The following is a 24053-nucleotide window of genomic DNA, read 5'->3' as shown; positions in this document are numbered from 1 at the left end:
ATTTGGATTTATATCTAAATGCAAGAGGAAACCATTGAAGGATTTTAAAACAAAGGGATGATGTGATCTGATATACCTCTTAAGACATTGCTTAATGAAGAATTGATTAGAGGGAATACAAATTGAGACTAGAGATGGCTACCAATTAAGCATCACAAATGACAAGGAGTTACTTATCAGTCAAGAGTCTTGATTATAAATAAAAAATGCCAGCTGACTTAAGCAGATACAGGAAATTTTTGGTGTCTTTTTAAGTTTGCAGACTGCAGGAGGAAAGGAGAGTCAGGCTTGGAAGGAAGTTTTAGCCACACCATGAAGTCAGTCCAGTGAGGTCATCACCACTGCCAAACTGTGGACACCAGCCTGTCCCACTGCTGCCACTGACACCAGATAAGGAATCTGCTGGCTAGAGATATAACCACCTCCCTATCCCCTAGTTCCAATCCCTCTCACATATTGCTGACATCTTTAAGGCACTTACTATCCACTCTACTCACTTGAATAATTTTCCACTCTCCCTACTTCTTGGGTTTAAGGTTTAAAGTTTGCATACACCTGACTGACCATGCCTAGATCACAGGCATATGCTGTAGATGCAAAGAATGGGTAAACAAACATCTGGGATTTGGGGCATCTATGGTGTTAGGTGGGCTCTGCCTCTCAGCAGGACTCAGCTTGGGGAATATCCCAATGGCAGGTCTGCATGCTGGGAAGCTGAGAAAATGACACCTATCTAATACCAGCTTGGAAAACTTGCTTTTGCCTATGAGAAAAGATGTAATGTTATTACAAGCAGAGGCTTGAAATGTACTTGGATGATTGAACGTCATGATCTTGTGTTTCCACATCACAGTGAGAAATGTGCTGGTTTGCTCACTCTTCCAAGGAGGCTGAGCCATGTGGAACAAATGCACACACCTGCAGTCTATCAGTCAACCCCAGCTGTCCTACAGATGAGAGCCTGGATGAGATAAGCAGTGGAAGTACCTGTTGTGTGCCTCTGAGTTTTAATGACTGATTATGCAGCAACAGTTGATCAGATACACTCAGAGAGTATTCTGAGATCCCCCCAAAAGTGACAAAAAAGGTTGGCAATTAAATGTAAGAAAGCTTTAATTATGGGAACAAAATGTTCCATAGTGTGAACAGTAAGTCTTAAAGGGACCTGTTTGTACCAAATTCTACTGTGAGGAAGTGACCATTTACACCTTCCATACACATGGTCTTCAATTCTTATGCTTATATACTGTTTTATGGCTTACAAAAACCCTTTTTGTAAACCAGGTGACTACCATCATAGCACACTAACAGATTACTACTTGCTTTCTTATCTCAGAACAGGAAAGGCGTCTCACCACTCTTCAGCCTATCTCTACCTGTCCAGTAAGTTTGGCAAATTTAGGCCTACAAATAATGCCTACACTCCATTACCAGTATTTTTAATCATCTGGTTACCCAGGTTAGAGGCAGAATGACATCATGATTAAGAGTACAGAGTATGGATTGAGACTGGTCAAGTTCAGATCCCAGCATTGCTGTTTTAACAGCTCTTTGACCTAAGGTAAATTACTACACCATTTTGATTGATGTAGACTGAACATATTAATATATGGGAAGTGCTTTATGGGAAGTGCTTTACAAAGTACCTGGGACACACTATACTGCATTTAAGTAATAATACAAAGGTCAGCAGTCTAACAAACTTTAATTACCTGCCTATAGCAATTTCACTAGAAATGACCATGAAAATAAACTAAGAAGAATGTGCATTTCAGGTACCTTCAGGGCAAGTGTGGAGACTAGAGTTATTTTAATATAACACCATCTGCAAATGGAGATGATCACTCCAATACCTACTCACTTCGATTTATCTGCCAGGAATACACAATTTATCTATTTAGAACACCAATAACAACAAAAAGAATACAACTGAGTCCAAAAGAACTCTTAATTATATATGTAGCAAGGTTAAAACAAAATCTTTATAAACTGAGTTGTACCAGCCTTTTACTCTTTTCATTTGCGTTTATTTAAACACAGTTCTCAAAACATTTGAGTGAAATTGGGCCTCCTTTGGTAAGCAAAGGACCTGAAAATATTTAAAAAATGAACAGGCAAAGTCTTCAGTTCATCCACAACACAGGTGTAGTGTTCCCTTCTCTCTTTCTCAAACCCTGAAGCACCCAGTTTTTCCATATAATCTAAAAGCTAGAAGAACAAGAGTACATTTGTGGTGGAATGTATTGTCACTTGCTGATAACTAGTTGAAATACCATTATCCCCTTGTAACAGCTTTAAGAAATAGCCTTTTAAAGGCATTCATTGTGTAACTCTTATCTTATTCCCTGCTATATATATAATACAGATTATATAAACGCCGACAAATTCACATTTATATTAAGCATTAGCTGTACTGAAAGATCTTTAGGCCTAATACTAGCAGTATAGAGTTACAGAGCATAATTTTTATCACTTAATTGCAGGTATATTAAGTATGGTATGTTTTATGGACTGGAGGAAAACGGGCATTTTTGTCTTGAATTTACTACTGACAGTCTATTCTGAACAGTTCTGCTAACCATTGATATGTTAGAAAGAAAAGTAAAAACCAAACTTTATTGTTGCTTTTTGCCATTTGGTAGCTCATTTTACACACAGGCTTCGATCTTCAGAATACCCTGGATTCAGTAGAAAAACCATTTAAATGAAGTTTTGTACAATAGAAACTTCTCAGCAGTCAAAATTTAGACTGTAAAAAAATACATGCAAAACATACTTTTCTGAAAACACTTAACTTTGAACAAAGCACCGAACTACACAAATGCAGAATGAAAACAGCATTTCAACTCCACCAAAAGTAGTCATCATAAAAGGTGTAAAAGTCACCTAACTTCACTAGGCACTGTTCACTTTTTAAACAGGAGACAATAAAAAATATTGTCCACAAACAATATCCCAACTCTAGGGTAGGTTTCAGAAAGTCTTCAACTTCATGCTTTAATAGCGACCTAGGAAGAAAAGAAATAAATATTCTTCAATACTCAAGTGTGTACTTTTAATGTTGAGCATTTTAAACTACTCTGCCATCAGGAAATTCCTATGTACCAGATTCTCTCCTGTGAAAATAGAGGAAAACCTTCACATAAAGATTACACTAAGACGACCAATGTTAAACAGAAATAGCTGGGAGTATATAGCTGAAAGCTAAGGTTTTAAGTCACTCAAATGTTTCCAAGCTGTACAAACATTAACAAGGACTCCTAAAAAGAAAAGCTACAAATGGTGACAGAACATAAGCAACAAGAGTAAGATCCAAGGGTTGTTTTTCCTATACTTCCTTAAACCAAAAGTTGGAGAGAAATATAGATAAAACTAATTGAATTAACCCATTATCTGCTGTTTGGTAAGTCACAGCAAGCCATGCTATTACAATATATAAACAATCATGTAAGTCAATAAAAACTTACGAGGTGAGTATGATCGAGATCTGGAACGTGATCTGTATCCTCCACGACTATAGTAGGGAGAAGGTGACCGTCTTCTGTAAACAAATGTCAACACCATCTAAGACTACCGAGATTATATATGATCCCTTTGTCACTTTCCAAAACTAAAAGACCCTCACTGACCTTGAAAAATATTGCATTAGTCACAGGATTTCAAGGTCTGTTTTAGTCCTGAGAATGAAGCACACTATCAGGCCCAGTACCAAATAACCCCTCAAACTATCAGGTTGAATACTCCTTGCTATATTTGATCCACTGATCATCTGCTAATTAACATTATACTTAACATAATTTAAAATGGCTTAGAGAAGGGGAAAAAAAAAATCTTCACCACTAATTATACCCTATGAGCACCCAAAACAAAATTTCATTCATAGTGCTTCAAAGTGATTTAGTTCTGTGTAAGAAAGATCAACTTGAATACTCACTTGCTATTCTGAAATACTTATAAAAAGCTAATAAAACTATCAGGAATAATACTTAAGTTTCTGCCATATCTCATGTTAAGGTACAAAATGGTACCACTGAGTAAATGACCTAGTGTAAGCACAATTAATTTCTGTGAACACACAAATTAAGACATGTACACATTGTCATTTGGCTTCAGTTACAGTATATTCATAAACTTCATGCAATCCAATTCTGTGTAATGCCAACTATAATTTACCAAAATACTAATAACGAAGATGTCTTTATGTGAGCCATTCTACTATTGTACAGATTTTAAATCTTCTCCTGGCATACCTGTATATCTGATCCCTGTCTTGAGCAGCTCTCCATCCTCCTCCTCCTCCACCTCCTCCTCTGTGAAGGCAGAAAAGCAACATATATTTAAAATTTTTTTGAAAGTACACACAATTCATGCAATAAAATTAAAACTCGCAAAAGTGAAAGCTAGCTGTTTTTGCCACCTCTTTACAAATTGGCATAGAGCTCTCCCCCTGGTGGTTAAAATGAATATCATTAAAAGTAAATGCTCATGAATTAAAATAAAATATTAAGACCCTAATCTTTGCAGCCTCCACAAATCAATCCCTTAAGTGTCACTCAGTACAGAAATGCCACTTTTAAGGAAGTTTCTTTTTGTCAGTATTAAATGTCAGGACTGTCAACTTCTTAAAACATTACTGAATAGGGTGCAAAAGACGACATCCACACCTCAACACCACACTAAAATAAGGTGTCAAGGATTAACTGTTGTGGTCAATACTTACTACACAATTTACATTTTGACAAGCAAGGAAGGGTCTGAATTACCTGCTGTTGCTAATAAAATAAGAGAACTTTACTTCATTTTTGCCTTTCAAAGTATTCCCAGTGTCATGAACATTTCCTTGCCAAACCCCAAAATATATATATTTTTGGTAATAAACTTCTTACCATTGTTACACTAATTATTGTCCTTAAATAATTACTTCTTTGATTCTTCCAAGAATCAATTTCCAGTGCATGATTCCTTAGATATGAAAAATTGCTTTATAAAGCAATGACATTCAAAACACAGCTTATGAAACTCACTTTAAAAACAAAAAAGGGGGAAAAACTGAAGTATGGTCTATAATTGTTTTCACTGTCATGTTTTGAAACCAAGGATTTCAGTTGGTTTACAACTTGGTGTTTAAAAAATATACATACAAAGATAAATTAAAAAGACACATAATCATAAAATCTAGTTTAGGGGCTTCCCTGGCAGTCGGTGGTTAAGACTCTGTGCTGCCAATGCAAGGGACTCGGGTTCGATCCCTGGTGAGGGAACTAAGATGCCGCATGGTGTGGCCAAAACAAACAACTAGTGTAAACTCTGGGCCTGGATCTTAGTATTAAAGGTAACGACTTGTATCAAAGACTAAAACTCAGGTATGTATAGTGCTGCCTTAAATATGTTGCAACTGATTCAGGAGAAGACCTGGCTTGACCCTCAACTTTTTGGCAACTTAAACTTAAACTTAGTATTATGCTTAACTTACCTGTATGACCTGCTGTAATAGTCCCGATCATCGTAGCCTCGATCATATCCCCTGTCATAGTAATCTCGACGGCGTGAGCTGCCACTATGAACAACAGTAAGTAAGATTTGTACGAACTTAAAATCTTACCTATAATAACGGTTAAGTTTCCAGCATGGGAAAAATGGTCTGGTGAAAATCAATTACCCAGCAAAGCCAAATCTATGGCATTTATTTATGATAAAAGTGGGATGTGATCTATTAAATGATACCAATCAAAATGTGTGGTACCAACAGTGTTTCCACTGAATATACTGTATTGACTTTGAGTTTTAGCCAGTTTGAAATGCCAGATCCCCCCCACCCCTAACTACGTGTAGTTCTTGGAGGAACTGAACAAACTGAACTGTCAGTATTTTTAACAACCTTGAAAATAAACTTACTAGGTAGGTCTCCCCATGTAAATTCCTGGTGTTGGGGTATGTGGTCTCTTTGTTATAGAGAAATCAACTCTGATCCTACGTCCATCAAGCTCCATTCCATTGGCACGCTCTTTCGCCTTCAAAAGATATGTAAGCTGTTATATACACCCCGGACAAAGCCCCAAATTATCCAACAGCTATAAACAGGGTCCAACTGGATGTTTCAGCTAGGCCAGAACATTATGCCTGACAGCTTATTAATAGGCTTTTCCGCCTATAAAATCTTTATAAAAGCTAGCCCAGAAAAGCTTACCCAAAACCCACCAAAAGCCAATTTAACCCATGAAATATTTTATCTAACACAGTGCTTGTAGCTCTAAAGCAGTACATAGCTGGCAACTTATGACCCATGAGCTAAGAATTTAAATGGGTGAGGGGAAAGAAAATCAATAGTATTTCATCATAAATGGAATTCAAAATCAGTGACCATAAATGTTTTACCGAAAGATAGCCCCACTCATTAATTTGCATATTATATAGCTACTTTTACATTACTTTGACAGGGTTGAAAAGGTGTCATTAAGATCTTATGGTGGGCTTCCCTGGTGGTGCAGTGGTTGACAGTCTGCCTGCCGATGCAGGGGACACGGGTTCGTGCCCCGGTCTGGGAAGATCCCACATGCCGCGGAGCGGCTGGACCCGTGAGCCACGGCCGCTGAGCCTGCGCTCCGCAATGGGAGAGGCCACGACAGTGAGAGGCCCGCGTACCGCAAAAAAAAAAAAAAAAAAAAAAATCGTATGGTGCACAAAGCCCAAAATATTTACTGTCTAATCCTTTACACAAGTTTATGGCTCCCCTGCTATGGAAGCAAAAGGTTGGGATGAAGAAAGCTTGAATTACATATAGTTCTTTTATCTAGAACACAGACTAAATAAAACAGTATGTACTTAAGGAAAAAATATCCCAAAGACATAGCAGTTTGTTCACAATTTAAAGAAACACCCCTCCACCTAAATAGAATTTAAACGTCTAATTCCAAGTATGCTATTTTCTAGTTTGATCGTTTCTGCCTCAAGACAGTTTCTGGCACTACTGATTCAAATACAAAATATGCTATCTTTCAGAAAGTGAACTCTGGTCCTGTAGCAAAAAAAAGAAAGAAAAAAAAATTTAGGGAAACCAGGAAGCCTATACGGTTCAATTATTACCAAAATGAAGTGAAAGAGATCTTAAAGAATCTCTTAAATTATAATTACTTGCATTCAGCTTTCAATTCTTCCTTTAGTAGATCAGCTTTATTTTAAAATCTCTGGTTTTTAAAAATTAGTATAATCTTGACAAAGTTATATATACATATAAAAGAAAATGTATAACCATATAATCTCATTTAGAACTCAGTTACTCATCTCAACATTGGCCTCAGATGGCTTGTCATTTAAGTTTCTCAACTTTTCCTTATACTGTATGTATCTAAAGTCCAGATTTCTTAAATGTGGCCTAGATTCTCACACTGAATTTTTACTTTAGTCTACATAATAAAAAAATTTAATTTGGCAGTCCAGTGGTTAGGACTCAGTGCTTTCACTGCCATGGCCTGGGTTCGATCCCTGGTCGGGGAACTAAGATCCCGTAAGCCATGCAGCACGGCCCCCCAAAAAATTACTTCCTATGTTTTGCCTCAAGTCAACTTAACTCTAAATATAAAATCACTTGCTAGTATACATTCAAAACCAGTTCCTTTCTCCTGAGTCAGAGTCATAGCTTTATCACTTTTTAATGTTCTTCTCCATTTTAGAAAGTAATTTTGGGGGGACTTTGCTGGTGGCGCAGTGGTTTAGAATCCGCCTGCCAATGCAGGGGACACGGGTTTGATCCCTGGTCCAGGAAGATCTCACATGCCACGGAGCAACTAGCCCATGCACCACAACTACTGAAGCCCGCGCACCTAGAGCCCGTGCTCTGCCAACAAGAGAAGCCACTGCGATGAGAAGCCTGCACACCACAACAAAGAGTAGCCCCTGCTCGACGCAACTAGAGAAAGCCTGTGCCTAGCAACAAAGACCCAATGCAGCCAAAAAATTTTTTTAAAAAAAGGAATTTGGGGGCTTCCCTTGGTGGTGCAGTGGTTAATAATCTGCCTGCCTATACAGGGGACACGGGTTCAAGCCCTGGTCCACGAAGATCCCACATGCTGCACAGTAACTAAGCCTGTGCGCCACAACTACTGAAGTCCACATGCCTAGAGCCCATGTTCTGCAACAAGAGAAGCCACCGGGATGAGAAGCCTGCACACCACAACGAAGAGTAGCCCCCGCATGCCACAACTAGAGGAAGCCTGCACACAGCAACGAAGACCCAACGCAGCCAAAAATAAATAAATAAATAAAATTTAAAAAGTAATTTGATATAAACAGTGATTAAATATTCCAAATGAGTATTAATATTCTTATACTTTAGAAATATCTGTATCTAGACACATACCACACCTGGAAACAGTTGACTATGTTGGGATTTACTTCAAATGTGGTGGAGAGGACTGAGTTGGAATATAGAACCAAACTGTCATACTTTTCTGTTACTGTACAAATATTTGAAAATGTCCACATTAGGTTTTTAAAAAAATTCAATATTGATCAGTGTATGTTCCCAGATGAATGCATTTCCTTTAGCTCAAGCTATATATAGTTACTAAAGCAAAAACTGTCCATATCCCAGTAAAAATAGTTAAAAATAGGACTGGTATCTTTACAAAGATACAAGACGACTTTTACTTACTTCCTTGGCATCATCTACATTTTCAAAATATACAAAGGCAAATCCTCTTGAACGTCTAGACTGCTGGTCATATACAATAGACACATCAGCAATTGGGCCATATTTAGAGAACACTTCTCTTAGATCTCTTTCTGTAGTGTATAAGCTCAATCCAAATACTCCAAGACAACAGTTGGGATCAGGATTTGCCTAGAAATAGAAAAATGGATTTTCAACTTTAAAACGTGTCATAAATCAAAGTTAAAAAAAAAAAGAAACTATGCATAAATTAGCCAAAAACGTCACACTAACCCTAAAAGATAATGAACAACGAAATAAAATGCTATTCTAAAATTAATATTACAGCAACACCACAAGCATGTTTAAGAACATGTAGAAAAGACCGCGAAAGGGGTAAGTTCAACTTAGTAAGTGGACGGTAAACAGCAGCTCATACTATTGAAAAGCACCTGACATTTTTTTGGGGGGGGAGATTGGAGGGCAATTTGCCCAAGGGATTCACCTTCTAGGGCTTTATTCTAAGAAATGGCCACATACTCAACAATATGCACACATATTGATAATCAGAATAGCACTGTCTCTATAAGCCAGAGGGGGGAAAAACAGCATACTGTTAAAATGTTATGATATACCACTCACGCAATGGGAGGCTCTAAATTGCCAAAAAGATATAGAAGAGCATGTTCAGCCTGATTTTATTTCTATAGAAACATTGTATACATTAAGTGTTTATATATATATATATATATATACACATATACACACATAAATGTAACCAAAGATGAGTACCAAACTGTATTTAACAGGTATTAATAAGTAGCTTGCAATTATTACCGTAAGGAAAATAACGAACCAAATGTTTCTGACACTCCAGTAGCCGTAATGAATTTGCCTAAAGGTTTCATTTACATCATACATACATTTACTGCAGTCAAATTCCATGGCACTTTCCAAAACAAACACTCCCTTTACGTCTACTTGCATTATATTATACAATGAAACCACAATATGAACACACTAAATGCCATCTCATTTGGAACTTCTTGTGGAAGATAAAAAAGCCTTAATACCTGAAAGAAACCTGCTTAAAAGTAAATGGGAGGGCTTCCCTGGTGGCGCAGTGGTTAAGAAGCCACCTGCCAATGCAGGGGACACGGGTTCGAGCCCTGGTCTGGGAAGATCCCACATGCCGCGGAGCAACTAGGCCCCTGAGCCACAACTACTGAGCCTGCGCGTCTGGAGCCTGTGCCCCATAACGAGAGGCTGCAACAGTGAAAGGCCCGCGCACCGCCATGAAGAGTGGCCCTCACTTGCCGCAACTAGAGAAAGCCCTCGCACAGAAACAAAGACCCAACACAGCCAAGAATTAAAAAAAAAAAAAAGTAAATGGGAAAATCAGGACAGCATTCTGTAAAGTGTATTAAAACAAACCCAGAAAACGTAAATTAACATTAGTATGAAACATACAGACCTATGATCTAGTGTACTAATAGTAATAATAGTAATGTATAATGGAGATTTTTTAAATCTGATGTGCTGTTAATATGACAATACCTTGTTAATGTGACAATATCTTAAATGTGATCAATAGCACAAATGTAGACAATTACATGGGTGGTATCTTTTAAAAAGAGACAATCTCAAAACACTAAAAAGGCACTACAGGTAACTCATGCTAAAGCTCCACTGTCAAATAATATCAGTTCTAACATCAAACAAAAGAAAAAAAGGGAACATATTATGTATTATTATAAAGCGGCTTTAAACAGTCCACTGCTTTAAAAACATTTTTTTCATCTTACCCGATTCCCAACATGACGCCTGCGAGTAGACATGGGAGAATGACTGTGGCTATGCCGTCTTCGATAATCTCTACTGTAAGATCTGCTACGGGATCTTCTATGGGAGCGGGACCGAGATCGTGACCTTGTATAATGCCTTCGAGAACTTCTTCTGGATCTAGACCTGAAAGACAAAGGCTTCAAGGTTATGACTAAATAGCTAACAGTAAGATATGGCTTTCAATACTCTATTCTAGAGTTAAACTACAGAAGTTGGAACACACAATTCAGGCATATAGCAGGATCGATACTTTTCTTCTGTATATAGTCACTTCTACTCTGCCAGGAAGAGTTCCAAAAAACCACTACCAGCTAAAGTTCCCTTCCATCATATCTTAAAATAATTTAGAGATTAAACTTAACACAATTATCTTTCGAAAACCATAAAACATGCATTTCATACTAGCTTGATTTGCACCCACCTTTACCCCTCAGAATACCACCCTCTATTTTTCTGCTTCTTGCATTATGCCCACTATTCACTTAAGATAAAATCACCATCACAGTTTTCTCCATCAGTGTTTTAAAACCAGTTGCTCTTAACTACAGTGATCATATGAACTGTCATTTAAACCAAGGAGGATACATTGTAAGAGAGAAAGGGGGTGCTGTTAATTATGCCTGACAATCGGCATAAACTGGGGCTGACCTGGGCAAACCAAGATGTATATAGCTTACTCTTGACGAACATTTAAAAAAAAAAAAAATAGCGCTGCATTAAGGTGTTTTTGTTTTATACATACATTTGTCATACTAGACTATACCTATTTATCAAGAATTGCAGTTACTGAAAGCCAATGTTCTGCAGTCTATTTGCCATACTAATAAGCAGTTCACTTAAAACTCATAGTGAATCCTCACAATTCTGAAGAACTGGTACTATTACTAATTCGCCTTTTATAGATAAGGAAGCTAAGACTGAAAAAGGTTAAGTAATCTGCCCAAGCCAGAAAAAAATAGAGGTAAGATTTGAACCCTAACGCCAAAAACCCAGGCTCTTAACCACTTAGTCTTCTATCTCCCAGATCTTAACGACTAAGTTCATTTCTAGTACCAATATTAAATAAGCCAACAAATGAACTGACCCTCTCTATCTTCCTAGTTTACAAAAGCACACACCAATTTGAAAGCTAAGAGTAACAAGAAAATCCCAAGACAGTCTTTCTTACCTAGATTCAGATCTGGACCTGGACTTTGATCTGGAACGCCTGGAATCTTCCTTGGAGCGAGACCTTGCAGGGGTATGCCTTGCAGATTTCCCAGATCCATGAGCACTTCCACTTCTGGAAGCAGAACGGGATTCCTACACGTAGATGTCAAAAGTTTAATTTGTATACTTTCTGGGCAACTTTAAAAACAAATAAGCTGTGGTGAGATAAATGGCGAGGGAAAGCAATCCCCTTCCAAGATAAGAAAACATAGGTAAGGGCAGGAACTGAATATACCTGGTATAATAGTTACGTTGCTCCAATTGACATAAGCCAATTAACTTGAATTTCCACCTTTTTTTTAGGGAGCAGGGATAAGAGTTAACTGACCCCACTCTTCAGAAATGGGTGCCAAAGCCAAGCAGTTAAGGGAACTGCCCAAGGATTGTTTTGGGAATGTTACTCCATAAAGACTAGGCTGAGAAAGAACCTTATTAACTATGACACCTATACCTCACACCTATTTCAACCAAGTTGCCATCAACAAAAAAAAAAACCCTATGAAATTAATTAAAACTTACTGTATATTCAAGTTTTATTTACTGCTGAGTGGGAAAAAAGACAAGGACGGTAACTGTTTCAAGTCCCAGAGAAAGGTAGAAACCTAGTGGAAAGCAAGGACCAGCTTGAAGGACACTAGAGCCTGTCCACCTAACCATGGTAGGAAGCCCTTAAAAATCTCAAAGCAACCAGATGGAGCTATAGCAGAGAGGCAGTGAATTAACTGCAGAGGTAAGAATTAAGAGGGTACCAGAGATCTTACTCAGCTAAGTGTAGATGAGCCAGTGCCAACCGATGGGGAACTGAGAATAAGCAGTTAGAAAAGTTACATAAAGGACATATTAAAACCAAAACAGTTTAGCTCATGGGTTCCTAATCTAGGTTTAGGAAGGGAAGTTCAGGAACTCTAGGTATATACTGTATACCCAAGCTTTCCCCTATCATAACTGGAACTAGCTGGTAGGTAGGTAATACAAAAAAGATTTCTAAAAGAAACTAGCAAAGAAATGGGTAAACAGGATAACTAGTTCATCAGTGAACCAAAGGCATATAATTAGTGGAAAAAGCAAACATGTATAGAAAGAACTGGACCTAGGGAAAGGTTCTGCCAAGACACCAAAACAGAAATAGTGGAATGGACAAGAGAATCCACTCAGTCTGATAGCTAACCAAGGTATCATCAAACCAAGACAACCTTTATTCCAGGTTATCCATCTTCAGCAAATTAAAAGGCATTAGTCTAATGAACTTCCTGCCCAACATAGGATAAACAGCCAGACTCAAAAGGAATCAACATTACAGGTAAGTCACTGTAGGGGTAAGAATCAATGTTGAAGCTGCATAGAAGTTATCACAAGAGACCTCCCTGTGTGGTAGACCCTCAGAATAAATACACTGGCCATTCTTCAAAGGACAGAAGATACGAAATTCCTTTAAATCACAGCCCAAAACATTTTAGAATGTTCTGTGACTTAAGAACATAATGGAGAAAATTTGGAAGATCCTTCCTATGATGCAACACAGAAGAGACAAATTAAAGCTTAAAGTTTAGAACAGGGAACATAACAGTTAACTCAGTGGGCAAAAGGAGTTCTGGTCTCTACACCCAAAACAACTCTAGAAACTTTACAGTAAGATTTCAGTCATTATGAAACATGGTGTAAAGTGACATGAAACATGACAGCCCCCTCTCCTTCCTGCCATGAGTTAGTAAAGAGATTCAAAGATGGTCTCTAATTATTAGTGAAAACAGCTGCTTTTACCATCAAGGAGTGGTTAGAAGTGGTTTGGGGACCCCAACCAACAATCCCTTGGCTTTCTCTGGCAAATATTCTGAAGAGACATTTTAAAGCACAATCCACCTCCTCCTCCTCGAACAAAGAAGTTCTCAAATTGGGGATGCACTTCCTGCCATCATTTCAACAGGCAACAGCTAATCTAGAAGAGAAGGAAGAAACAGGGACCCAAAAGCTATTAACTAAATACCTTTGTTTACTCCAATGCTATAAAGATTACTTCATGGAATGATTATGACTTTTAATGGAAACCAACGAAAACAATTTGCTCTGGCAGGAAGAGAATATGGGTGCCTCACAATAAGAGTTAAAAGATTACCAATAAAGTAACTGTAGTTAACAGAAATCGGTTCAGGGATCTGAAAAAGGAAGAAAGAGTAGAAAAAGTCAAGATCCTCTTTTAAGCCTCTTGCTTCAGTAAACAGAAAAGCCTTATTCCAAGCTGAGATGCTTTACCAGTCTGTCCACCAAGAGGGAAAAGAAAGTACTTCTAGCCTCAGAATAAACCTTAATGAGGTTTTCCCATGAAATTCTAGCAGATCAAGGGTCAAAGATACAGTATTTGTGAAATTATCATAAGACTTTTCACTCAACCTCTACAACTAATTGGCTACATGCAGATGCATTTTGTGAGTAATCACTTCTCAGACCAGGAATAGGAGAAACCACCAGAACGCTAAGATTTTTTCCATTCTGTACTGACACTTGTTAGGCTAACACAGAAAACAATGCCTCTAACCTCCTACCATTCTTGTCAGGGGTAGTCTTAAAGTTAAACCTTTTTGCAGTTACGTTGGCCATTAGCTGGTTTGTAACTATGTGCAAGGATATTTAGCCTGTCTAGAAGAAATGACACCTAAATTAGCCAAATCTAAAAGCTTTAAACCTTGGTCCATGGTCAAATCTGTAAAACCAGCTGGAAAAGCCCCTACATGCAAGGAAAATTCCAAGTCCACTTTCAAAACAATAAATGTCAACACATTAAAACCCTACCAAAAGCAGCACTACTCTGAACATCAGTATCTCAAGGAAAAGGGTCATATACTTAAAGTTAGCATGAATAACAAAGCCAAAATTTCCTGAAAACTGCTCAGGGAATCAAGTTCTTATAGACTGGATCTTAATCATATACTAATATACAATCTATACGGAACACATCAGAGAAAAACAAACTCAGCCTTCCAACAGAATACCAACCAGTGTCTACCTATTCTGAGAATGGCAGTATCTTAGAAAAACTTTCTGAAAGAAATGAAAGTGGGAAAATCCATCCAATCACTAGGTTTCTCATACATTTTAAAAACTAGATGCACTAAATTACATTTTGAACAGTGGCTCTTAGAGGTATGCAGTAAACGTACCTAGCACTTAAAAACACACCCCTAACTAGCGCTTATTTTAGTAGGTCTGAAGTTGGGCGTCTGTATTTCTTAAAAACACCATAGGTGTTTATGATGCTTAGTTAAGTCTCACTAATTTAATCAGTTTCAAGCTTTATACTTCTTGACCTATCTGATTTTTTCCCCCCAACAAAGTCATTTTCCTGAAACCTTGTTTTTTGTCACCTTCTCTGCCCCCACCTGCCCCCTGGCATTAATCAGCCCTCCTGAGGACATGTACCTTACACCTACACCTGCCCCAGGATAAGAGGCCTGTCTCCCCCATAGTCTCCAGACAAGGGGTAGAGGGATGCACTCTCATACTCAAAGATGCTTTGGCCAGGGCAGGAGAGGAACCTGAATGGATGAGATGCTCCACTAGCATCAATGTTTACTTTTGCTTTACATCTTCCAGCTTGTGCCATATGATCGAATTCCAAACTGCTTCTTCCCCTTAGATGACTAACAGGTCTTTTCTCTTTTGGACCCCAAGGACCTTTCAGATCTCCTGATAAAAGAATCCATGAGCTTAAATAGAAATATAACATCCATTCACATCACTTGCCTCAGCTCTCTGCCTAAACTGTAATTCAGAATGCAAAATCAACATTACCAATTTAATGTTATTAGTTTACATGTGGCAAGTTTTACAAAGCAATAATCGGGACAAAGCAAATACTGGAAACTATTGCCTATAAATGGAAGTTAAGTTTCTTCTGCTTGCAAGATACAGAAATATTACAAAAACCACAAATCTGACACTAACAGGCCCTAAAATCTCAGAAAATGGATTCCTCTAGAATGTCATTTAGACCACTTTTTCCAAAAGCTGTAATGTCTGACAACTCTCAAAGTTTTTTAGGCTATCTTCATTTCGGGGAGAAGTGATAGCCTTGGCTTTCCCAATAGGGTAGAAGCCATCTGTTGGTTGGCTACTACTGGGCATTATTTTGACACATGCATTTGTCCCATCCAACTGAAAGTAACAAGACTGCACCGATCATTTTTTTATATTCAGCTAAAACACAACACACAGAAGGGAAAATGACAGAACTTTGGCGTCTATTTTCCCAGTAAGTGGAGGGAGTAGGGAACCAGAATAAAGCTACTTTATGATCTATATCTCTCACATTTTAACGGTTAAGTGTTAATAACAGAAAATGAGAAAAGGGAAAAAAGCACCTACTACTACTTTTGCCACTTTTCAGTTAGATATCCTGTTCACTTATGTGACCCACCTCATTCTAAGGGAAGCCCCTATAACTTTTTAGCAGTAACCCTAGCAGTAACCCCAGTCATTGAGCTGGAATAAGAAACAGAAAAGAATTAAGAATCATCTTGTGAATTTAGCACACATGCATCTTAAAGTTAAGGCCTAAATGGTCATAGCTTTCCACTACTGCCATCTAGAAAGAAATTAATGTTTTCATAAACGCCAAAAGGAACTATCCTGTCCAATTCTTTGCTTGGATTTTCGGGGTTTGGTTCTATAACCAATCTGGTGACATTCTTTAGGAAAACTTTGACAAACTTAAGAAAACATTCTACTATATATTGCTCTGTACTGAATAGGGGTCTGTGCATTAAGAGTCCAGGGGGGTGGCAAAGACAGACCACCAACTCCAACTCTGGAGGTACTCACTCATGCCCCAGGACCAGCAAAGTTAGAGATGAAAAATCCAGGAGACAACATGAAGCTGGCTGTTACCCAAACTGAAGAGCTCATTCCTGCCTCCTATTTGACTACAAAGGGTTATTATTATTTTTTAAAGTTGCATTTCAATCATGACTAAGAAGTTAAAATTAGAATTACCTAATTTAAACGTTTCCCCTGGAAGGCACTTCTTTACCCTGTATATATTTCTTCTATTAAACAAATAATGCATGCATGTTTAGCAAAATATACAGGGACACATAAACAGACTAGTAATTACTTAGCGTAGTGCTTTCTGATTCCAGATTACTTCTTATCTTAACTTCATTTTTATTTCTTTTCTTCATTCTTCCGTTTCAAATTCTGACTTCTTTCATCTTCCCCACTTCACACAAATTGCTCAATATTCTACAAGTGGGACTTCTGGTCTGATAATTAGCATGCATTCTTTCTTTTATTTTTTCAAATTTCAGCTTCACTTATTCCTGAGCTTCAAATACTCATTTATAAAACTTGTCAAATGACGACTTCCGCATTTTCCTTCTTCAACATTAACCTTAATAGAAAAAGAACAGGATGAAGAATATTTTAAAACTCCAGGATAAAATCCAGTGCCAAAACTGAAACTAGAAAAAAAAAAAATCCCTCTTGTTTTGGATTTTTAGAAAAGCTAGAATATGCAGCTCAAAAAACTGAAACTAGTTTCCTGTTGGCTCTAAAATATATAATCAATCTCTTTTGTCTACTCCAAATAGATTTATCATGCTTAAGCTGAATGTGAAGTGCACGACTGAACATTTACTGTTCAACTGACATTTTAAGAACTATAATTACATTTCACACTTCTTATCGTATTCATCAATAGTATGTTCAGTGTCAAAAGCACATCTCTAGTCAAAAAGTGACACGTAAATACAAAAGTGCAAGAAAGGAAAGCACGGACAATTCATTTGCACAATGATGACAAGGCTGAGGGTTGAAGAGGTTTACAAATTGTGACTAAGGGCAAGATATGTATTTAACGTCACACATTTTTTTAACTGCAAAAGTAGCTCTGTAAAAAAACAATTAGGGAATTTGAAAATTTGGACTATAGTGTTCAACCCACCGCTAGAAAGCTGCTCTAGTGAGATTTTATAATATGAATGGCCCAACTTACTAAATTTAGAACTAAAATCATTAAAAAGATCAAATCAAGTCAACCAACTACTACATGCGAGTAGCTATGAAGAAAGCAGAACAAACTTGAATCCAACAGTGGTGTTTTCAAACAATTTTTGGTAAAATCTCCCCCCTCAATGAACAAAGTATTAAAATCTTCTGCAGTCCAAAGGAGCAATTCTACTTTGAAAGGTGGCAATATTGGGAGAAAATTACAGCTCACCTCCTGAAATTATTAAAAAGACTCGATATCACCTAACAGATCAATAAAGTATAATAGTGTCTACTGAACACCTTAATCAAAATAACTGCCCTCATAAAACATCCTAGTTTCCCTGAACTTCACCTTATGATCTTTCACTGTTAACAATTTCCTCTCCTAGTTTTTCTGAAAATAAAACTTTCTGGGGGGGAAAAAAAAACCAGAGAGAGTGTGAGAGATGAGTCTTTATACCTATCTGATCAAAAAGACAACCATAACCTTCAGTCTAGTTTTTCAATGTTAATTATTGCTTATTTAATCCAGGAAAAAATTTAAATAACTTTTATTTAAGGGAGTCACAGTAATTCGTTTTAATATCCATCACTAAAATGCAATGGGAAATGTTTACTGCCAGCACAAATGTAATCGTGGAATCAGAATGCCCAAGCAGGTTTCCTCTTAAGGCCTCCTAAAGTTTAAATACAGGGCTTAGGTGCAGAAGATGCTGGAAGAGGCCAAAGCTCTAGATACCACAAGTTTTCAATATGGACGCCTTCCTGCTATTTCATTACTCCTTCCCAACATTCTCCCTTCTTTCATATTTGAAGAACAAAGCACACTGCTAGATAATATAAATACTAGGTTCATTCAAACCTCAGCTAAGTTCAAGTGGCCACTTCATAAAACCAGAAGACCTACTGGGCTAATGTTATATACATATGGTTAAGAGATCCTACTTACAAATAAGCAGAAATTTGTCCCATAACCAACACAATTTTTGTTAAAATAATTCTAGGGACTACAGCTGGAATTTATGTAACATTAAAAACGTGCAAACTCATTAGGTTGATCGACAAGGTAGTATTTTAAAAACTAGGAGGAGATAAAGAAAAACTCATTGAATCTGCTATAAAGATCAATGCTCATATCAACGTACAGACTATACTATTTCTTTCTGCAGCTAAACTCTACTGGAAGGTTGGTTGGATAGAAAAATCCTCAAAGACTGAAAATTTCTGAAAAAACTGTCATCTGACATGCCTAAATGAGCTCTAAGCCCAAGCTTTTAAAAGGATCTCTTGCAAATACATACAGACTCTGAATTTACATTCATAAAACATTCAAGCGCAAGTATGTCTTACTGTTTCAGAAGACTTTTTTAATCTAATATCTAAGCAAAAAAAAAACAAACAAAAAACAACCCCAAAAGGGTCCTCATCCATGCTGTCATATTCAGCAATCTTGTTGATAAAAATCAGAATGTAACCTCCAAAACCCAATTCAAAGCAAAGATTTTGGGGGAATTTGAAGACTAATTTGCTATAATGAAGAACTCCCCAACCCCAGCTTAAAAACAAGCCTGACCCCCTCCCCCAAAAAACTAAATTGGGTGAACACTTAAAATTCCCAATCACATCACTGTAGGTCATAGGAAAATAATACAATTATGAGTAAAAAACTGATCAACATAACACGCAATGCTAAGGCTCAAAAGATATACACACTGTAGCATTGTCCTCTTGGGCAAAATGTCAACAACTATGCAAGTATTAATATTTACCAGGCTTTGGATTTTATTGGAGATAAGGAATGGGAAAAAGCTGTACAAGGCAAATTCCATTTAACACACCTCTCATCTTCTGAATTCCTGTTCAATCTTTTCACAAAACCAGTAGTACTTACCTTATAAATACTTGTAATTTCAGTATGAACATGCCACCTTCTAGTTCCAGGCCATATCCGTAACATTAAATCATTCTTAGTTAAGACCAAGAAAAATATTCTTCAACCCGGTTTCAAGAGACTTGTGCCTAACCAGACTCACACTGAAACAAAACTATTTCCTCCCACCAACATTAATTTAATCCTCTAGGAAGAAACAGATTGATGTTTTAGTTTTGAAAATTTGGATTTAGAGTTAGAAGCTAAAAACAATTCAAAAAGACAACCCAAGATTAAGCAGAAGAGGAAATAAACTGCAGAATTTCAAAGGCAGTTTGATGGGATAGTATCCAGATGTTATTCATCTCTACAAAGAATAAGACTAAAGATAATATACCTATATTGTATACACATTACTTCTACAAAAATAGGCAACACTATCAAGAGTAGTTATTGCAATCTTGATAGCAGACAAATTAAAATGATTTGGTCCATACAAATAGCATTTCCTTAGTTTCTGGTTTCTCTAGTTAAAGACCCATTTGTACAAGCTAAAGAAATTAGTTAGGAGAGTTGAACATTAAACCAGTGCCAAAAACAAACGTCACCACACCCTAAAGAGTGTGACCATAATTGGGCCTTACAAGATTTATTTACCACCCCCCTCTCACCATTACCATGCACCTCTAAACTTGGCTACATGACTCTATCATGTTCTTATTCTCCCAAATTGTGACATGACATATCTGCTAAAACACCTATCTTTCTTCCAAAGGTGCTTTGCAAAAAATGTGACCAATTTTGGGAAATGACTGAAAGAAACTAGAACTTTGAAATGAATAATATCTTACTTTAACATGGATTTGGCCAGATCAGGGAAGTCAGCTCTAATTAGAAACAGGTTTTAATTTAAATCTATCAACTCTGACATGAAAAATCCCAGATACAGGTAAAAGGTAGATTCTGCCATAACTGAAAGTGTGAAACGAACCACAAAAATTCAGGAACGCACCCTAGCTGCACATTTAAAACAAGACAAAGGAACATAAGGAACCACAACTCTGTCAATATTCTCGCAATAAAGTAAACACACTATCAACAAGCAAGTCGAGGATAATTTATTGCTCACACCCCACCCCAGTCTGTATAGGAATCGAACTTATAATAGTCCAGAGCGGCGGGGCCGGTGGCTATGGTGGGGCAGGAGGTGGTTCCAGCTGATAAGATTTTAGTGATTACATTAACATTAGCTGATTAGACTAGTATTAGTGATTTACATCAACAATTTGTAATGTTTGAAAACTCAGAGTGGAATGAAAGTTAATTTTTCAGGCTCCAGATAAACTATTCATAGCAGGCCATGTCCAAGATTATTACCCCGAATGCAACGGTTTTCCCACTGTTTTCAGGCACTTCCAAAAGGAAGTTTCTAGCCAATCAGACCTGAGTGCTCTACCTAGTATTTTTAATGGCATTATATTTAAATCATCCCACTGAGCTTTATGGTTTTGCCACGCATTCTTTGGGAGTCCCAAACGTATTTGTTTTAGGTATAGTCTAACCACTTCAGGTTCCAATAAACCGACTGGAAAGCAATCTACATACAAAACAAACGCCAAAGAAAACAATGTGGAAGTACTCCACAACGTCAGAGTTCAGAAAAACTCTTCCAAGAAGTCAAGACTATGTAAGACAAAATATCAACTTTTAACATGTACCTTTAAATTTTTTATTACTTTGTCTCCTTCCATAAGAATTTATTGAATCTCCATTCTATGTAACGGGATTGTGATATAACTAGGATGTATATTCTACTAACAGAAAGTACCAATTCAAAAACTTGATTAATGGGATGACGATGTCTCTTGAGATGTCTCAAACCAGGACCTAATTCTTGAAATTGTTTCCTCCCTTACGTAAAAAATACCCTCACTTTCCTTTGGGGAATTTTTCTCAAGCACACCATCACAAGTAACTTACTCAGCTTTATTCAACTGAGAGCTCTAGTCAGAGACCAGTCATTTTGTAGTCTCAAAACAATGCAAAAGTATCCTATAATTGTTTTGTTTAATAGCTGAAGACTAAAATTATCATTTGCTTTCCAGTCCGAACACTGACGCCTAGTTTCGACAGTATATTCAACCGGCAGAAACCATAACCCACAGCTTTAACAACTTGTGAACTTGATCCAAGCTTTCTCACCCTAAGAGCGAGCTTAAAAAATAATCACACACACACTGGTGACAGTGGCAATCAATCGTCTTACGGAAAAACATATAAAACCAATACTCATCTGCATAGGTAAAGGCGGGGCCTGATTAGTTCAAACCAAATTAATCAGACTTGGCTCCAAAGTTACACAGTAAATTCACTAAGACTCCAAGAGCTAAGGAGTTTCTCTATAAAAACGCCCTTCTAATGAACCAACTAAAATTTGTTTCATGAGTTTGAGAAGATATTTAAGTAGATTTACCTGACAATTACAGATAAACTGTAAAAACACCCAACTTAATCCCATCAAGTAAAAAAAAAAAAAAATCAAGTTCCATGGTGCTTTTTATTACCCTTCTAACAAACCTCCAAATATGCAAGATTCTGGCAAGACTGACATTTCTGCATCTTAGTACTCACGAACCCGCAACCAACCTTTATATCATGCTTTCTTAGCCCGGGAACTTTATTTCTGCAGTTTATCCAACCCTCACCAAACTCCACATTTTGGAGTGGAAACTTTAAAAAGTGCAACAACCTGTGCTTCACAGAGTAGGAATGTCTCAAAACAAAGAAAACAACGGCGCCGTAAATTGCTGCCCGCCAATTTCTCCTCCACCATCTCGCAGAAAAAAATCTACTCCCTCAAACAAGAAAATCTCAGCGACCCCGTGGTCTACTCTGGATACCGTAAACGATTTTGGGTTTGAAAGCCCTTTCGGTATCAAAGAAAAGCACTCCATTTAGGCCGAACACAAAGCTGGCACGCAACCCCCTCAAACTAACGGGTCCAGAACTTAGTCTACCTCAGGCTAGTTTCCCCATTTTAAAAGAGGCCCCAAGAACACCCTAGATTCCCATTCTTTCGGGGCCCAGAATATGATCCTGTCTTAACCTAAATTCTGAGAAAAAAAATCCCAAAGAACGCTGCCTTTCTGCCCGCCCCGTCCCCCGCGGCCTGGAGGTTGTCGCGCGGCTCCTCCGCCATTTTGTGCCTCTGGCAGCGCGCCCAGCCCGCCAGCCCAAGATGGCTGCGGCGAGGCTTCACAGGAGAGCAACGGCGAAACGAGATACCGCTCCCCTCCCCCACCACGGAGGGGACGCAGCGGCCATTTTTAATTCCCCCCCACCCCCATAACGGAAAAAACCGCCGTTTCGAGTAAAGGGCCACCTAAACGCGCCGGCGGCCTCCTTCACGGATAAAGACACTATCCACTAGGGCTTTTAAACCTCTGACTCCCATCCCTCCCGGTCTCAGACTTCGGAGTCGAAATCGCCCCAGTCTCCCGGTCCGAGGCCGACGGGCCTGGAAAGAGATGCAAGAAGCTGGGACCACACAGCCGCCCCCTGCACCACCGCTACGTACCCGCTCGCCGTAGTTCTGCTCGCCGCTGTCGCTCATGACTTCTAGCTGCTCTCGCCGCCCGACGTGCTTCAATCGAAGCTGCCAACCTCTTGCGCCTTCTACCTAGAGGCTCAGCCGCAGCCCCGCACCACGCACTGGTTCCCGAATCGCTGAGACGAGAGACGCTCCGCACCGCCTGCGCTCGGGCTCTAAGCCTCCCGGATGTGACGCGGCGCTCTTTAACCAGGCCCCACCCCCTCCCAGAAGGCGCGCTTTCTTGGCTCCGCCCCTCCGCGCTCGGCTTTCCCTTTACAGCAGTGGCGCGCCCCGAGCTGTACGTGGCGTAAACCCCGCCCCTCGCGCCGCGCTAACCCCGTCTCCGGGTCTTTTTGAGGCGGGAAAGAAAGCGCGCCAGTGGCCTCAGTGGTGGTCGCTACGGGGCGTCGTGATGTCACCGGCCACGCCTGACTCTCTTCTGGAACTTTCTGGGAAGCTGTCGTGGAGCGTGGGGGAAGGGAGGGAGGAGAGGCCCGCCGTTTCTCCCATCCTTCTCTCCGTTCTTCCGCTTTATTCGTTTCTCTTTTTTTGTGTCTTGATTTGGTTGGAGAGGGAGGATGTCCGTATCCTGGGTTCCGTGCTTTCCTTTGGTTTTCTGTAGTTTCAGTTGTGGATCTTTCCTACCTGAAAACCCTTCAGTTGAGCGTCTGTTAAATACCAAAGCACTTTACCAGATCTTGATGTACTGAAATCAGCCACAATCTCTCATCTGAAGTTAGTGGTCTAATAAGGGAGAACTGTTAAACATACACTTGCAAACTAAGATTTTGCGTTAGAGAGATGTACAACTATAGCCGTGTCACAAGGAGTGAAGATTAATTATGCCATCACTCAACAACATGACATAGTGGAAAGAGTCCAAACGTGGAAGTTCAGACATCCCTCTG

The 24053-nt window shown here is 38.6% G+C and overlaps 1 protein-coding gene across 7 annotated transcripts in view; it reads right to left on the bottom strand.

Annotated features, from left to right (window-relative positions):
* The window catches only part of TRA2B (transformer 2 beta homolog), a 65778-nt gene extending 42456 nt beyond the window's left edge, over positions 1 to 23322 (bottom strand). For 3 of the 7 annotated variants that reach the window (XR_016393034.1, XR_016393036.1, XR_016393035.1), the window contains exons 1-8: positions 23131 to 23320; positions 11661 to 11794; positions 10453 to 10615; positions 8651 to 8839; positions 5896 to 6011; positions 5474 to 5557; positions 4251 to 4310; positions 3468 to 3541 (exon numbers count right to left, since the gene is read on the bottom strand). Coding sequence is in view for 3 of the 7 variants with exons in the window: in XM_022570281.3 (XP_022425989.1) it covers positions 2998 to 3008; positions 3468 to 3541; positions 4251 to 4310; positions 5474 to 5557; positions 5896 to 6011; positions 8651 to 8839; positions 10453 to 10615; positions 11661 to 11794; positions 23131 to 23166 (867 nt within the window). In the remaining 4 variants the exon portion in view is untranslated. Of the gene's footprint in view, positions 1 to 2585; positions 3009 to 3467; positions 3542 to 3629; positions 3678 to 4250; positions 4311 to 5473; positions 5558 to 5895; positions 6012 to 8650; positions 8840 to 10452; positions 10616 to 11660; positions 11795 to 23130 lie in introns of those variants that run through there. The other 4 variants (XR_016393037.1, XM_022570287.3, XM_022570281.3 and 1 more) reach the window with 4 other exon arrangements.
* Between the last annotated feature and the right edge of the window lie 731 nt (positions 23323 to 24053).

Source organism: Delphinapterus leucas, chromosome 4, assembly GCF_059928025.1.
Source record: "Delphinapterus leucas isolate spDelLeu-1000000601 "Yukka" chromosome 4, BTC_Dleu_Yukka2, whole genome shotgun sequence".
Taxonomy (NCBI): Eukaryota; Metazoa; Chordata; class Mammalia; order Artiodactyla; family Monodontidae; genus Delphinapterus; species Delphinapterus leucas.
The sequence above is the reverse complement of the archived record's forward strand: the minus strand, read 5'-3'. Positions and strand labels throughout refer to the sequence as shown.